We start from the raw sequence: 17339 nt of genomic DNA, 5'->3' as shown, positions 1-17339 counted from the left end.
TCCATCATTTTTCAAAAGATTACATTTTAAATGTATTTTGTATTGTACGTTTTTGATCACTTTTTTTAAATCAGAAAATCAACCATTTTTACTGTTGATTTGTATTCTTAACAGTCAAAGCAAAATTACATTCTGCACCTGAAGGGGAAGCCCAAGAGCAGATGTTTTACCATTACACAAATAAACAAAAAAAGTCATACTGTTGCTTTAACATCTCTCGTATATGAACACGACAGCTTCGGGAGTCATCATTGGTTGGGAAAAACAACGTCCTTCCATGCACACAGTGTATACAAATTTAATAAAATACACAAGTACAGTACAGTAGCCCACATTCACGTGTAAGCCCAGTTTATTTTCACACAAACAGCAGAGAGGACGACGATCAAATTACAAATACATTCTTAAAAAATTGTTTCATCGGAATCTCCGAATGGTTTCATGAAAAGGGGCGTCCCCTGTTGCACCACCGTCACAGTTCATAAGACACTTCACTTTTGTAACGCCACTGATATGTATGCGGTCGACCTTTAAGTTTTCAAAGTGACGTTCCTTCAAACACTTAATGGAGACAGAGAGCTTCACCGTACAAAAGCAGACAGGACTCAATAGCTTAACAGTAGCAAGTTTGTTCCAACAGCCACACAAAATTGGCGCTTGAAATGTGTAAAATACAGACATCTAATTGACAAGTACAGTACACCATGGAAACACTTGAAGTCAGGTGAGCACTGATTGGCCCGCAAACCTTCACAGCAAAGAGTCAAGGACACGATTTTCACCGAAACACAACGAGTCACTTGGGATGGGCCGGTAATCAATTCATCGATTAATTAATCGTCGCGGTCTATTGAGTGCAATCGATCGATTGAAGCGGTTGCGGCAAAACTGCTTGGCGTAAACTTCTGCAAGAAGCTGTTGACTCTGGCTTGATTTCAGGTGCATCTCAACCAATTGGAATATTGTGGGAAAGTATTTGAGTAGGTTCATTCAAAATGTGCCAATCATGTGATGTATAGATGTGTATCACTACACACAGGTTGAGATATTATTTTTCATAATAGTTTAATTAGAATTTGGAGGATTATAGCTCAGAGATAAAGAAAATGCTACATTCAGCAAATCAAGAAATTTTCATAAAGAATAATCAGCAACGAACGGGGCCTCACACAAAACGTGACCTGCTTCAGACTGGAGCTCATTTGGGCAGATCCCGTAACGGGGGTCCTGGAAGTTGACCAAAATTGCTCGGTCGAACCAAAGTTAGTCACTTCCTGTTCAATTTTGTGCACGAGTTCTTGAGAGCGTCCTGTTGTGAGATATATCCACCCAATTTTGTGTCGAAACAGGTCTACCTTTTGGGTATTCATGATCAGGACCCGTAAATTATATTTATTTTCAGCAGATCTCCCGCAATAATACTGTATTTTAATTTCTTGAGATGTTGAGTTTTGGATTTACTTTAGCTTTCTGCTATTGTCATCCTGTAACTTTACGAACTACAATAAAGAACTTTTCAACAATATTCTGATTCCTTCAGCTGCACCCATTAAATGCCTCAAGAAGTACCATATGACGTTGGCTACGTCCTTGCATGGCCCAAATTCTCCCCTAGAACACTGGCATGGCAACAGTAGTCCAGAACATTCAGAAAGAGATTCGATTAAAAAAACAAAAACAATTAATCGATTAATTGATCATTATTTTTCTCCATCATCAATCAAGGAAAAGCACTCAGTTGCCCATCCCTACAAGTCATCGAGTAAAAAAAACAAACAAAGAAAGACACAAAGCAGATGATTTTTGGTTATACAATGTTTGGACCCCAAAGAAACAAACAAGAAAAAACCCCAAATGGGCCCCAATCACACACTTGCGGGCATTGGCCGGGGGCGTTAGTTCCCCGAGTCCCGCTGCTCGTACTCGGACACGCCGCACTCCTGGCTGATGACGGCGCTGTGAATGAGGCTGCTGGACAGCGCCTTGGGGCGGAGCTCGCGGGTCAGGTAGGAGGGCTCCTCCAGCGCGGTGTGCAGCGGGGAGCACTGGCCGTCCGGCGGGCCGTAAGCACTGCTGTCTGAGCCCCCCTCCCGCTCCTCCTTCACCTCTCGCTCGGCCGAGTCCAGGGCCGGCCCGCTCTTGGTGGGGCTTCCGGGCGCCGGCGGACTCTCCTGCAGGGGCAGGCAAGGCGCGCGCTGCGACTTTAAGTAGGGCTTGACGTTGGCCACGAGGACGGTGCCGTCCCGCTGCTCCTTCCCAAAGGTACTGAGGGTTTTGCGACTGCCGCGGCTGATGGTGCCATAAATCTCTGTCTCTACCATGGCGTCCATCCCCACGGGGATGAAAAGGTTGGTGCGATTATCGCCGCTGTCTGCTTGGCTTCCGATCCGTAACTTTGGCATCCAGCATCTGTCAGAGTGTCCCAGTGCACGACACTCATCGGTGCAGTGGACTGATTTGTCTTGTTCTGCAAAAACAGTTTAACATTTGTTACTTGGTCCCGCCGGGTTCCATCGAGACTACCAGCACTTGGCGAGGGATGACTATCAATACTAAAAGCATTCAGGGGGAAACAATCAGGACATAACAAAGTATACAGTAGTATACGTTACTCAAAATGAGCTAAATAAAATGTGTGAATAAATTATGAATCTTGGTGAAATATTTCCTTATTAAGCTACTTAAGACCTTTATATTTTTCTCCTTGCGGGTCAATGACCCCCACCCTCCACCCCCTCACCCTTTCATAATGCCACATTGAAACAAAAGGGGACAAAATGTAAATTTTAGTTTCTTTTAGTTTCACTGATTCAAAATACAACATGCAAATGTATACGGCACATTACTGGAAATGTTCAAAATGAAATTGCTTTTTATGGTACAGCTACAGAATTGGAGCTTGGAAATTTTGCATTTCACTGTCTCCCGCGTGATACCACATCAAAATGATGATATGCAATAAAACACATGAGCATCGTATTTATTATTTATTTTTTCTTCCCACTGCGGGTCAATGCAACAGTTAAGAGTGATTCTTGGAATTCATGAAGGTCTTTTTTCCCCCTCCCCATCACAACCTGCGTAGGTGTTTCCTGGAAAATGTGCTTGTGGTGCAGGGGAAACATTTTTTTTCTGATGCAGAAGCAGCAAAAAACAAGTACGGTAACTGGGTGAGTTGCATCAGCAAAGACTCGCACGCATAACCTCCTCTCAAAAATGTGTCAACATCAATTTCAGTTAATTCATTAAAACAGATTCAAGGACAGCTTGGAATTACCATTTGTGGTACAATCGTTAACCTAACCTTAGAGGTTATTGCATCATTTTTCATCTCAACCCTCTTAATCAAGCAGAGAATAAGTAATGTGTGCCTATTGATTGAACCACCGTTAATATGTAGATGGAAAAGGAATAAAATATTGAGGAGAGAAATGCAAGTCACGTCAAAGACGTGGCTGACATGTCTCATTTTGACAAAGTGTAAAAAGAGGTTCCATCCATCTAATTTATGGATGGATGGATGGATGGATGACGGGTGGATGACGGGTGGATGACGGGTGGATGACGGGTGAATGACGGGTGAATGACGGGTGGATGACGGGTGGATGACGGGTGGATGACGGGTGGATGACGGGTGGATGACGGGTGGATGACGGGTGGATGACGGGTGGATGACGGGTGGATGACGGGTGGATGGATGGATCACAGATGGATGATGGATGGATGATGACGGATGAATGGATGGATAGATTTATCATGCCATTCTCATGAAGCGCATTAAAGAAATTTGTGTCAAGTCATTTGAAATTCCTTCAAAATGAGAGTCAAGGACAAATTGGAGTTTGGCATTACCGATTGTGGCACAACCATTAGCATAACCTTTTTTCCCCTTAAGAGTTTATTGCATCATAATCAGCTCCTTATTTGCATTTCCTGGCCATTTTTCATTTCACTCCTTATTAGACGTGTCGTAGATAATGACCCGTCCTTGCCACTAAATGACCTCATTTGCATGCATGGAAAACATGAAATGCTGGGAAAAAAAAAACAATTATTTAATTCAGTAGCCGAATAGTTACTGGTGGAAATTAGCACTAAGTGAAAAACAATTACCTTCAAAACATATCAACTTGCGGCATGAATTTCATATTTAATAGTGGATATTGCCCCCCCCCCCCCCCCCTCACGTGTTGCCTCCAGCAGCCTTTGAGTGTTTGCGTGTATCTCTTTTCTATGGCCCGAAAAAAAAAACCATGTCAGGTTAATTGCCGATTGCAGTTTACCTGCAGGCTGAAGTGTGACCCGTTGTCTGTCCCGATATGTCAGCCTTGCGATTGACCGAAGACTCCCGCAAAGATTCCGGTTGAAAAGTAGCAGCGCCAAGCTATAGATAATGAATGAATAATGAATGAATGCTTATGCGTCTGCAAGCAAAAAGCCCTCTGATCTAATCTAACGTTGAAAATTGATGTTGTTCTTCGTTCGTATTCCTCACACGTGACTGCTAGTGCGGGATGGCGAACCAACTAAGCGCCCGGGAATGAGCCACTTGTTATTGCAGCAATTACGTCGCAATCAACATTTATTTGACGCCGCTGCAATAAGTATTAGTGGTTTGAGGCAACGTGTTACAAATGTTTGCACAAATGTCTTGCCAAAACAAGCATTCCATAACAGTTGTGTTTGTTTGGGGTCCATAACGTAAAAATGAAGCGACTCATTCCGACTAGAAAGCACTAAGTTATTCTTCCTGCTGCTCGCCTGCCTGCTTTAATATGGCCGTAATGATCAATTAATTGCTGGAAATTATGTCGTTTACTCACAAAGGCTCTCCTCCAACTATGAATGGAGACACTTGAAGTATAATGAATGAAACCGAGACCCTGATGTGGAAGCCTCCTCATGAGTTTTTCTTATCAAAAGGAAACTTCCAACCTCCAGTTTGCCGGGATGGGAAGCGCCCACAAACAAAAAGAATCCACACGCCTGACAGCAAGATGTGAAGCTTCAAGTGGCGAGCTCAATCTCAGGAATGCAAGCAGTTGTCGGTCCAGGGACAGCGAAATACGCGAAATTCTCAAGCCTCAGGGGCTGCTTACAAGACAGCGTCTTGACTAAAAAGTGCACTTCGAGGTTGCAACAAGTGTTGCAAACCTTTGAAATGAGGTTTCAAAGTGTTAAAAAAAAAGGAGCAGCTATCCTCTTCCTGTTTTAATTGTCTGTCTGAATTGTTTTAAATCTCTTTTCTTAATTGAGGGCTGATTTCAAATCTGATTGGATGCGCAGTGTACGGAGCGATACTCGGAATTATGTTGGCCCATTTTCAGAATTTCGGAAGCCCAGCTTTGTTTGTTCGTGTTATTTTTGGCATCACTTTAGGTTCCTAATTGGTTTTGACAATTTTTTTAAATTTCAAATCGCAGTGTGCACACCGTGTTCCAAGTTATCATACAAATGATGTTTTGTATCGTCTACTTAGAAACTTCCGAATTTAACGAATGATAATTTTCAGTTTTTAATTCGGTGCAAAATATTCAAGCATTGTTTTGTTTACCCAGCAAAGATTTGAGTTTGTAAAGAATAACACTAGTATTATTCTGGAACTTTGGAACAGCTCGATAGCCTCATCTCTTCCTTTTTTGTAAAATAAAAATAAAAATAACACAATTGATCATTTTAACTTGATGTTTTTATGTAGTGGAGAATGTGGAATGTTCCTAATGCATTTGTGTGTTGGGAAGTAAAAGCTTGACTCACTCTCTAAGTATTGCGCATTTATGACCTTTATAGTCCACTTCAGTTTTTTGTCAAAATGAGCCAAAATTGTCCGTGTGAATGTTGAGTCCTACATCACTTTGATTTAAATGCGGTAATCAAAAAACATCAGCCTCGAGCTCGCAATGACTAACTGATGGCGCGAACAATTGCTATAATTATCCCCTCTGTTATTTGTGTCTTCTATTGGAAATTTTAAGCCACAAAGTGCATATGTAGGTCAGTAATTATTGCCCTGCACAACAAAGTTGTTACTCCCGGCCTGAACTCACATCAAAAGCTGACATGAATAAACAAAGTATTATCGACAAGCCCAATATTTGTCCCTTCGTGAAATATATGTTTTCTTTCAATTTAGTCGTAACACTTGTAAGTGTTCATTTGGAACTTTTTCTTCACCACAAACAGAAATAAACGCTGGATCATTGGATGCATGGCATCACCCAATTCTTTTTTTTTTTTTTTTTTTTTGCCAGACTGCCATAAATACTTAAATTTGGGAATTAGCTGTACACTGAAACCTGATAACTTTTTTTTACCACAGTTAACTTTGCTTCCCAGCCCACATTGTGTTCAAGTGTAATTTAAACTCTTTGGTTACTAATCTCAGTTTTGAGCAACTCCTACAAATTGTAAGACACCCAATTTGTAAGAGACACTCTACCCATGTTCTGTTACAAAACTAACCCGCAGCTCCATCGACACTAAAATGACCAGTCTTTGATTCCCGCTACCTGCCACATTACATATTATGTGACTGAGATCAAGAGAAAATTCATGTGAGTTCAAAATGCATTTTACATCAAAAGGACAGACTAAACCATTGCTTTGATTTGGCAAAGCCATACTTGTAGATATTTTGAGTGCTCGGCTTTGAAGCATCCACACTGTCTGATTATGCTTCTGTGCTATTTGTTTCTCCATTTGTCTTCCACAGAGATGGAATGATTATCTTATTTCTTTTTTTCTGTAGATACATGAGGGCAGAATGATAAGCGAGACAGGAAGATTCCGTGCTTATTTCCATAGCAGCCATCAGCACTGAAAAGAAGCTTGCAGATTATACTGATGAAGAGATGTGCCTGTTTTGGAAGCTCCAGGAAATCACGCGGAGGTATTGCCATTGTTCTCTTTGACTTGGACTCGTGTAACTCATTGTGTCACTTTTTTTTTTTTTTTGGGGGAACAACAAAAGCGGGGACATGTTTATTTTTTTATCCCTCCTAAATTAATCATGTTATTTTATTTTTTATTTTTTATGGGCACGCAGTACATTAATAAATAATCAACTGCATTTTGGCACGTACATCACAGCTCAGATTTATAACGCCTTTGATTAAAAGTAGGAAGGTCACGATGAAGCCAGGACGCTTTCATCTATCGTTTCTGCTATTAGCTTCTTTACTCATTCTTTAATTCGTCACTGAATAAAATACGAAAAAATGTGAACATCGAGTGGCAAAATTGTACATTCACTTTCATGCTCACATGAAGTAAGCATTTCAATCTTTTAGATCTGATTGGCTAATAGCGGACAAACAACCAACGTGGACGCCCATTGGAAAGAGACTGAGAAAACGCCTAGCAACACCCACACTGCATCTGGCATCTGCGAGAAGTAATAAATATTCTGGGTGCATGATAGCAGGAGCTTCACAGGTGCATATATTACCTGTATCAAAGCAGCCAAGAGACTGGAGGGATGGCAAAGGTAAAGATATAAAAGCAATACTACTTAACACCGCAAGCTTTTTGTGCCCGAGCCAAAAAAAAAATCTTGTCTCTGTTTTTTGGGGAGAACATTTTCCAAGTCAATCCCAGTGCAAAAAAAAAAAAGAAATGACACACTTTATGAATTTCATTCACTGCTAGCCATCCCAGTTAATATGCATCTTTGACATAAAATATATAACGGTAAATGGGGGTGAATGACATCATCAGGTGTCAACCAATCAACACATTACAATTTAGCAGGAAACTGCATATGACAGTTATAATGAAGGTTTTTGTTTTGGTAACCTATTCATTTAAAATAATATATGACAGCACGCACGATACAATGACGCATTTAGGGGTTTCGATTCCGTTATCTGTATTACATATCGATACGATTGCTAATCAATTTCACCCGATGCCATCTATTTGCAAAATACTTTTTAGCACCTTAGCCTAACAGTTGTGTCAGCCAAAGTTTGAATTTTGGATGGATGCAGTTTGACCTAAGGAAGCGTTTTATTTACAGGAATTCAAAACTCAGACTAATCAGATTTTGTTTGACTGAAGTTTGGCCTGAAAACTACGGTAAATTCTTACACTTGGCATCTATAATCTGATCAATGTTTACCTTTTGAACCTGCAAAAAGGAAAAGCGGGATCAAGGCCCTCCATTAATAAACGCAACACGATGCACCCACCTCTTTGCGTTGCCCTTATCTTTCATATACAGCCGTATATATGAAATTCCTCGGGCGGTGCCGTAGTGCATGTAAATATTCCGTCGGCGCCAACGTGCGAGACATCTCTTTCAATATCTCTGTGTGTGATTGGCCTTAGAACTCAGCACTGAATCGCGTTTAAGAAATGTGCTGCAAAAATTGTGATTGAATTTACACCTCCTACGGAGACAAGTGTGGTCTGCCATAATTCCCCACAGTGCTCGCACAAGGGAGGGAGGGGGACGGTGGGGGGTTTCACAATCTCGCTGGCTCTCTTTTCTCTCCCTCTGGCAACCGCCAGAGTGTTTCTGTCCGTGCCCTCCCGAGCCTGCCCGCGTACAGGCGGTTCATAGCAATGTAAATGGTGTGGAAAGTAGCGCATAGGGAGCAGATGACCAAAGCCGTTCTCCTCCAAGGCTCATAGCAGCAAATGAAAGCCATCGCCTCCTCGCTCCAGCCCGCCGTTAGCCTTTATCTCACCTGCGAGGCTGGTTCTCATATTTGCTGTTTCTCTTCACTCCGGCTAAATATATCAATCCCGAGCAGGTCGGGTGGGTCGCAGCAGCTTGGCAATCATCTGCGATTGCACTCTTGGCAGTCATTTCAGTCATAATTAAACTTTAATATTCCTATTTTTAGTCGTAAAGCCCACCAATAATAACTTAGAAGCACTTTTGAGGGGCGAAAGGTGGAAGCACAGCTGCCACAAATACCTCTGAGCGTCTGTCACGCTGTCATGTTAAGTCAAGGCACGCGAGAAGCGTGTTCAAATGGAGGCCTGATCAAAAGAGACGCAGGCAGACAAACACTTTGCCATGCATATGAGTTTGTTTGATGCCAAAATCAGACGCGGGATGTTCGAACATTCCACCTTCACACATTGGACCCTTTTATCCTTCAAAGTATCCCCTTTAAAGCTCGCTTTTACCTAGCACTCTGCGACACCAGCTCAAGGCGCCTGCCATGTAAACCCAGCAGCAGCCGCAATCTCCCCCCCCCCCCCCCCCCTCCAAAAAACATTGTAGATTTACCACCTGCATGTTAAACGTTTGTCTACCTCGGTGGTGCCCAACGGAAGGCGGAGCGGCGCTTAAACGAGACTCCGCGCATAAAATATAAACAACGGTACGCCGCAGGAGAGCGCCCAGGCATCTTGACGACGTCGAGTCCACTCACCCTGCTCGAAAGGCTGCCCATTAACTGATGTGGCTTTCATCTTGAGGGCCTCCCTGCCAGACGTGTCACACTGGGAGCCTCGATTAGTATCCTGGTCACTATCAGCCTGGTCACTATCACCATGGCCACTGTCTCGGAGGCTTGCTCGTTCTGCATCCTTAAATGTAGAACTGCGGCAGGAAAAGGACAGAGGGGGGGGGGGGGACATATAACTTTCCATTCTTACTGTGTGAGGACTGCTGTTTGATTGCCAGGCGAGCTTGATACAGGGATGAAGGAGCGCAAAAGACGCGGTCAGGAAGTGTCTGCATGTGAGCTCTTACCTTTGAACAAACGGCTGCCTGCTGCCAGCATAATTGGGCTCGGAGGGGAAGTTTTCTGTCTGGAAATGACAATGAAAATTGTGTTTTTATTCCTTCCCCCAAAAAAATAATAAAAGAGCTTCACACTGTTCACTGATGACATTAGACACAGGCGTGGATTGAAATGATCTGTGGAGCCTCTTTGACACAGCCTGTTCAAACTGCGATTAAGCTGCCTTTTTTGCGGGTCGCCGTTCTGTGAAAACGCCACTAAATGGCTTTTGAGGTAGTTTCGGTACTGGCGCTCACTTTTGCCTCCCTGTCTGGTGTGTTTGTACATTCAAAATACACATGCACAAGTTTGGGGTTGTTTTCTCAAACATCCTTTTAAAACCTCACGGACATCTTTTTTTTTTTTTTGCAGTATAAATTTATTGTGTAAACTTGCCCATAAACGCCACACCAGACTCTCTGGTGCTAACCTTGTTTCTTATTCAGCAGCATTGTTCGTGGTGGGGAGGAAATACGGACATCGTAACACTTGTATTGTGTAACGGAATTCAATATTGATTTTTGAGTTTCTTTTAATCTTGTAACCATCTTAGGTGGTCCTTGGTTCATGAATATGTTTCGGCTTTGACAAATCCGTGTATAAATCGTAATTTACCGTAGTCGACTTGTAATCTATTCTATGTAATCTACGCAATAGTAAAATCATGCTTAGAGTGCACAAAAGACACTTCTTCAGCTAGGCTTTGAATATAAAACAATCAAATAAAATCAGCACGTAAGGCAGTAACTGAGCGTATCTTGCGCTGTCACCTTGAAACTTTCTATGTCGCGACAGTAATAAACTGATGCCCGCCTGAAACGGGCTTTCATCTGACATTTATATGAGTGACTCAAGTAATTAATTTCTTTCATTTTTGTAAGTTTTGCCTACGTCAACTACTACTGATATTTATAAGCTTCAGTTCTGAGCAACTCAATTATTTCATTTCTTTCATTCCTTTCGCTAGGTAACGCCTTTGTCAATGACTGATAAATCGTAACACATTGGACATGGTTTTCTTCCAAGATACGAATGATTGGAAAAAATGCTGTGTCATGACTTACTCAGTGAAAGTTAGTTTTATTCCCATTTTTTTTTTTCTCCAGCAGCATTATTCTATATAGATCACTGTAACCTTCAGCTTTACAGATGCCGTTTCTACTCTGCAAACTCTATGTTGTGGTAAAGACATCTCTAGTGACACTAGGTGATATCAGTTATAAGCCAGTTATATGAAAGCCTACAACCAGAGCCATAAGAGAAAATTTGACATTAAGCTGCTTTTGCTTTTTACACAGAACCCAGTGAAGCGGGATATTACAGCACTTTCACACACCGATACGGCATCCTGCCATCAAACGGTTCAATGACTGAAGTCAGCCCCGGCTTCTTCTGCGAGAACACTTGTTGGACATACACATTGTTTTCAAAACAACACGACGGGAAGCGTGAGTGTCAGCTGTCAAACTTTACAGCCCCTGTCCTGTTGCCTCTGGTATGGGTTGGGTACTGGATGCTAGCAGGATTTGGTTATTTTGCATGATGTTGTTATCAAATGGATTCTCCTTTTTATTGCATCACCTGGCAGTGACGAGGACACGATTAGAACGGGACGCCATTGTGACCATATGTGCGTCTTTGGCAAGACATAGAAAGGAAAGCGCAAGTGCTTTCATTAGTGCCCTTTTCCCATCATCTTGAGAATAATGTGTTTGTGTTGATCACACCCACGTAGCACAGCGACTGGTGACAGCGCCAGGCCTTGTCATCTGTGCTACCGTCTCCAAATGTGAGACTGACCCAGATATTTACATCGTGTACGGGCACACAATTCAACAAGACCGTGCTGGCCAATTAGCATGTTAGCTGGCGAGGCTCGAAAAAGCCTGTCATATAGGGCCGCTTTGTGCCAACTCCGGATGAGGCTTGGCGGATCTGACCCATATTTGGGATGGAAAAATGCGATTGTTGGGGTGACGCCGTGTGCATCTCACTGTCTGGCGCACACCGGTTGGGTAATGCGATCGGACAAGCTGCTCAAACACCTGTCTGCTCCAGCATCTCAGGCTGGGTTTTGTTTTCTCTCCACAGCCCTGGATCTGCTGGGGGTCACAATGGCCTTGTTCAAGACTCCCACTGTTTGCCTATTCCCGCACGGAATGAGCGCGTGCGCGAGAGAGCATTTCCTCATTATGTGGCCTGCAGGCGAGCACTTTGCAAGAGAGCAAATGTGGATAAAACATTAACTTTATTAGTAAAATGCCAACTAAAACAAAGTTGTCATATCATGCTTCATTTGCAAAGTGTTTGCCTTAAGCGAGCAAGCTAAAGTGATAATGGTTTTGCAGCTAAGCAGAGAGCACAGATCATCAGCGTCTTACCTGTATCACTGACATCCTGTTTGCCGGCGCGTCTGTGCTTAGCCCGGCAAAGCTGGAGTGGCAACCCGCCCTCGGTACTGTCAGGCTGTTCGGTGTTGTCTTCAGATACATGACCTCAGATCTGGGCAGCGTGAGCGGCAGGGGGCTCTGGTAGTCGAAGCATATAGGCGAAGTTATGAGCGAGGGGCTGCTCACCACATTCATGCGGCTTGCCGAATCTCTCTCCTCCATCTCGCTTTGCACCAGCATGATGTCACTCTTGTTGATCCGCTTCTTCTTGCCCTTCCCCACCGGAGGATTGGAGTACTCGGGCATGTGGCAGTTATAATTCCCGCTCTCTTTATCTTGATGCTTGGACTTGACGGCGATGGCCGTCATGACGGCTAAGAGCATGACAGAGATAATGCAGAGGGTGACGATGAGAGGCAGGGATACATCCCAGTGCTGCTGCTCGCCGCTCACTCCAGAGCCACCGCCGCCACCTGATGCCGCTTCCGTATTGGCCTTGATGACCAGCTTAGCCACAGCGGATAAGGGCGGCTTGCCGTGGTCGGTTACCTTAACCACCAGCTCAACCGTGGGAGAGACTTCTTCCCACAGGGCATGGGTTGTCCTAACTTCGCCTCTCATAGGATCCATGTCAAACAGGTGGTCATCGTTCCCCTCTGTGATCTCATACGTCAAATGTCCACTGTCTCCGTGATCGTGGTCCACCGCTTTCACCGTAGCCACGAGGTAGCCGATACCCACGTTCCGAGGCACTGGGATTTCCGCCGTGTCATTTTGAAGGAGCGGTAAAATGATCACTGGGAGATTGTCGTTGACGTCAAGGATGTTGACCCTGACGGTGGCGGTGCTCTCCATGTGAGGGGAGCCTCCGTCTTTAGCCTGAACTTTGAACTCAAATGATTTTGTTTGCTCATAGTTAAAAGAGCGTGACGCGTATATGGCTCCATTTGTGGGGTTAACGGAAACGTACGTATAAACGGACACCTCGCCGATATGCGAGGGCATGATGGAGTAGGTTACAGTTCCGTTGCGGCCTACGTCCGGGTCATGGGCCAGCACGGAGCCCAGATACTCGCCCGGAATGTTGTTCTCGGGCACCTGTAGCACATAAACGACTTTTGTGAAGCGAGGCGCATTGTCGTTCTCGTCCAAGATCTTCACAGTGAATGACTTGGTGTAGTTCAAAGAGGGGATTCCGTTGTCTCTGGCCATGATCGTGACGTTATATTCGTCCTTGGTCTCCCGGTCCAAAGGTCTGTCGGTGAGCAGCGTGTAAAAATTGTCATTGTTCTCCTGTAGTCGGAAAGGAACGTTCCCTAGCACGCGGCACTGGAGCTGACCATTTCGTCCGGAATCTTTATCCGTCACTCTGACGAGCGCGATGACAGATTCAGAGGGTGCCGCCTCACTGATGGCACCCTGCCTCACAGAAACAAAACTGATTATTGGTGAGTTGTCATTTTTGTCAAGCACTTTGACGGTAATTTTCGCATGGCCCGGTATGGGGTTCGGCCCGAGATCCTTGGCTTGCACATCAAATTCTATGATGGGATTCTCCTCAAAATCAATTTCCCCCTGGACTTTTATGACTCCGCTATTGGGATCTATCGAGAACAAATCTTGTATTCGCTCAGATGCATATCCTGTGAAAGAGTAAACCACCTGTCCGTTGCTTCCCTCATCATGGTCGGTGGCGTTCAAATCTATAAGTACTTTTCCAGGCGAGGAATTCTCCGGCAGTTCCAGCACATAGGAGGATTTCTCGAAAATGGGGCTGTTGTCATTCGAATCAGTCACCCTGACATTGATTTGCATGGAGCCTGATCTCGGATACTCCCCCCCATCGATGGCGGTGAGGAGGAGGGTGTGATGGCTCTGGTCTTCCCGATCCAGAGGTCGCTGAACCACCAGCTCTGGATAAATAGTCCCGTCCCCTCTTACTTTTAAATCCAGCGAGAATGTATTGTAATCATCTCTGGTGACCTGATAAGTCTTGATCCCGTTCTCCCCGGTATCCAAGTCATGTGCAATAGTCAGAGGGAAGCGTGTTCCCGCCGCTGCATTCTCCGAGATGTCGATGTTAATGTGATCTGAGGGGAAACTGGGCAAGTTGTCATTGATGTCCTGTATGTCGATCTTGATCATGCATATTTCCTTATCATTGGCGAACACCTCCATGGAGAGCTGGCACTTTGGGTTCCGCCTGCATAACGTCTCCCTGTCAATCCTTTGTTTGGTGAAAATAAGTCCACTCTCCGGGTCGACGTCCACCAGGTGTGGTGCGGAATTCTCCAGCACTCTGAAGTTGGATTTTTTCCCTCTCTCCAGGGTCCCATATCCGCCGTCTTTTGCGATATTACCTATGACAGTGCCGGGTCCTTGCTCCTCTGGGACGGAATAACTAAGGTTTTTCAATGTCAGGGCTTTAACCCACAGCAGAAGGAAGATGGGAACAGAGAGACGCATCCCTTCTGTTGGATATGCGGTACTGGCACACAGGAGGAAGAGAGAGAGAAAAAAAAAACCTTGACTTTCAACCTGTTGATTATTCCACCAAACCTTTAGTGGACTATATCCAAAGCTGGCATGTTGCTGCCGGGCTAATTGGATATCAAATCGATTTGTGAACCCCTTTTAATGGGCATTAGCTCTCTCACATGCCGCTCCGCGATGATGAACTCTTTCTGTAAACAGAGATGACCGCCCGACGACACCCGGTGCATGAATTAAAGATCAAATTCAACATTGGAATGCTTTGTTTCCCCTCTCAGCGGGGGCTCCCACTATGAATAATCGATGAGAATAAAGTATTAATATTCCCCTCTGCGTCCAAGGTTAAAGCATGGTGAAGGTTAGAGCTTCTCTTTCAGTAGGAAGAAGAAAAAAGGAGGAGGAGAAGAAAAAAAGACAAAAAGGCGCATTGCCCTCATGCGACATCTGCTCTCTGCAAAGCTCCAAAATGCACCATCGCTCCGCGTTACCACCGCCGCTGCATTGTGACTTTAGTCTCCGGTGCGGCACACTGTTGCATAGGGGGGCTGCCTGCCTGCCTGACTGTGTGTGCCTCCTCCAGTAAAGTGCACGGAGCAAAAGAGCGGGGCTGCAGCCGCTCGCTTCGCCCTCCCCTTCCTCCGGCGCAACCTTTTGTGTGCTCCTTTCGCCAAGGAACACTCACAACGGCCACTTTTTCTTTCCCCCCTTTCCCTTTTTTTGGGGTCCACTAATCAGTCCGCTAATCCCGTAATCCAGTCTGATTCGAAGGCGCTCCTGTTTGCATCCATCAGCCGCCACGCTTATCTGTTGCACGGCGGAGGAAGACGAGAGCGAGTCGGTAAGCGAGAGAGAGGAGAATAAGGTGCGATATGATTGAAGATAATCAGAATGAGTCGCGTCTCCTCCTCAACTGTTGAAAGATGCTCCCCTCCTCCTCTTGCGTCTTTTCTTTCTTTCTGCCTCCCTCCTCTTTGCCGCACACTCACGCGCCTTCCGTGCGCGCACTTTAGTGCTCCCTTCGCAGCTCCGGTGAGTGAGCGGTGACAGATCTCGCCGTCTAAGGTGGAGCACATGGATGGCTTGAAGAAAGGCTGTACTAGTGCTACGTGATTCATTTACTGATGTGCGCGCAGTATCGGTGGGGATGGAATACCAAAAAAAAAAAGAGAGGGGGGGGGGGGTGCCCGTGGTAGTGAATGTTACTCCAAACACACACAGATGTGAACTAGGGGAGGATTAAGAGTGGATCAATGAACGCTACATGCGGTCACTCCAGTGAAGGACCAGGATAAGATGTGAAATTAAAATGGATAACGTTAAATCCACCCACCCTTTTTCAAAGCACATGTCTGGATGACAGGATGCAATGCAGTCAACTAAATCCACAAGTCGATTGATTGACAGAGAATAAGTTTGGTCTGGATTTCTGATATGTCATCAGTAGGTGTACCTAATCGTCTGAACATGGAGTTTCACCTGTTGGTATTGACTTGATGCTGGCCAAGGGTGATAAAAGTAGTCACATCCGGTCCTGAAGTAGGATTTCAATAACATCCTCGTAAAAGTAGTTTGACCGATCGATAGTTTTATGATAGCAATTAGGTTTTGGCGAGATGGCTCTTAGCTTATTGGCTATGTTGAGGTGCACTTGAGCAAGGCATCACCCCCTCTACTCCAGCTCAGGTGATGAACATCTTTGCACACCTTTCATTTTGAATCTCTCCTGACTTTATGAATGAAATATACACCAGAGAGAAAAAAAATCTAAAGTAAACTAACCTTATTTTACCATTTATTTCTATCAAACATCCAGATGTTTATTTGTCGTATGTTCATTAAAAAACACAAGAGCAGCACTTAGCAATTCGAACTTGACTGTCGAATCTGTCAAACCATGTTGTGAACTGACCGACATAAAACAACTGAAAAATAAACCATCTATAATTTCTCAGACGGAGAATTTCTGAAAGCCAGCAGCTGGCTGTTGCTGATGCAAGACACTACGCATCCGCCTCAAATCATTCTTATAGCTGACTCCATCAAACACTTCTCTTAAATAAGGCCACTGGATGGGGAACACCTTGCTCCTCCAAATGTGTTGCAATGCGTCATGGTCATTAACATGTCGCTGCTGCCCCTAAGTCCCCAAGCTCTCAATCAATCAAACACAGTCTCACCTCTATCTATTTACATCTTTTTTTTTTTACTGTGTCATCATGCGTGGATACTGAAAAATACAATTTTCTCCTACTTGCGAGCAAACTCAGCAAAGGCCAGTTTTTCAGATGATAAAACAAACAAAATAAAATGATTTCCCAGCCCAAGGACACAATTTGCATGACAATCTCAAGGCACACAACCAAACAAAAATGATGTCACAAAGTACAAACAGTAGAGTCCAATCATGATGATCTTGTCTCTAGTTTCTCACAGATTTACCTTCTGTGTGGGAAACCTATAATTGAACACAAAGCTATTATTGTGTTGCATGAATGGCAACAGGTGGATACACAGATTCATTGTAACTACTTCTGCCATCTAATAAAATAACAACAATGATTCTGCCTCTCAATATGTCTCGGCGGCATAGATACTGTATAAATAACGATCTGCCATAAATCATAATTATAATGATTTAATTTTCTGTGCCACACCTGATGTGGCAATGCACATTGGTTGACTGGTGCAAAAGTTGATATGATTATCATGTGGTGTG

At 44.2% G+C, this 17339-nt stretch overlaps 1 protein-coding gene and 1 long non-coding RNA gene across 3 annotated transcripts in view; one reads left to right on the top strand and one right to left on the bottom strand.

Annotated features, from left to right (window-relative positions):
* Positions 1–323: 323 nt before the first annotated feature.
* LOC133160200 (protocadherin-17-like) lies at positions 324–15309 on the bottom strand. Its single transcript, XM_061287847.1, has 4 exons — positions 12122–15309; positions 9710–9768; positions 9387–9556; positions 324–2467 (listed from the first exon to the last, which is right to left on the bottom strand). Exons 1-4 carry the CDS (start codon positions 14594–14596, stop codon positions 1896–1898), a joined length of 3276 nt encoding a protein of 1091 aa, XP_061143831.1. The 5' UTR covers positions 14597–15309; the 3' UTR covers positions 324–1895.
* Positions 15310–15333: 24 nt separating this feature from the next.
* LOC133160202 (uncharacterized) overlaps positions 15334–17339 on the top strand; it is a 28601-nt gene continuing 26595 nt past the window's right edge. Inside the window, exon 1 of one of the 2 annotated variants that reach the window (XR_009715822.1) lies at positions 15334–15461. This is a non-coding gene — a long non-coding RNA (uncharacterized LOC133160202). Of the gene's footprint in view, positions 15486–17339 lie in introns of both variants that reach the window. The other variant, XR_009715821.1, reaches the window with a different exon arrangement.

This window comes from Syngnathus typhle, linkage group LG9 (assembly GCF_033458585.1).
Source record: "Syngnathus typhle isolate RoL2023-S1 ecotype Sweden linkage group LG9, RoL_Styp_1.0, whole genome shotgun sequence".
Taxonomy (NCBI): Eukaryota; Metazoa; Chordata; class Actinopteri; order Syngnathiformes; family Syngnathidae; genus Syngnathus; species Syngnathus typhle.
The sequence above is the reverse complement of the archived record's forward strand: the minus strand, read 5'-3'. Positions and strand labels throughout refer to the sequence as shown.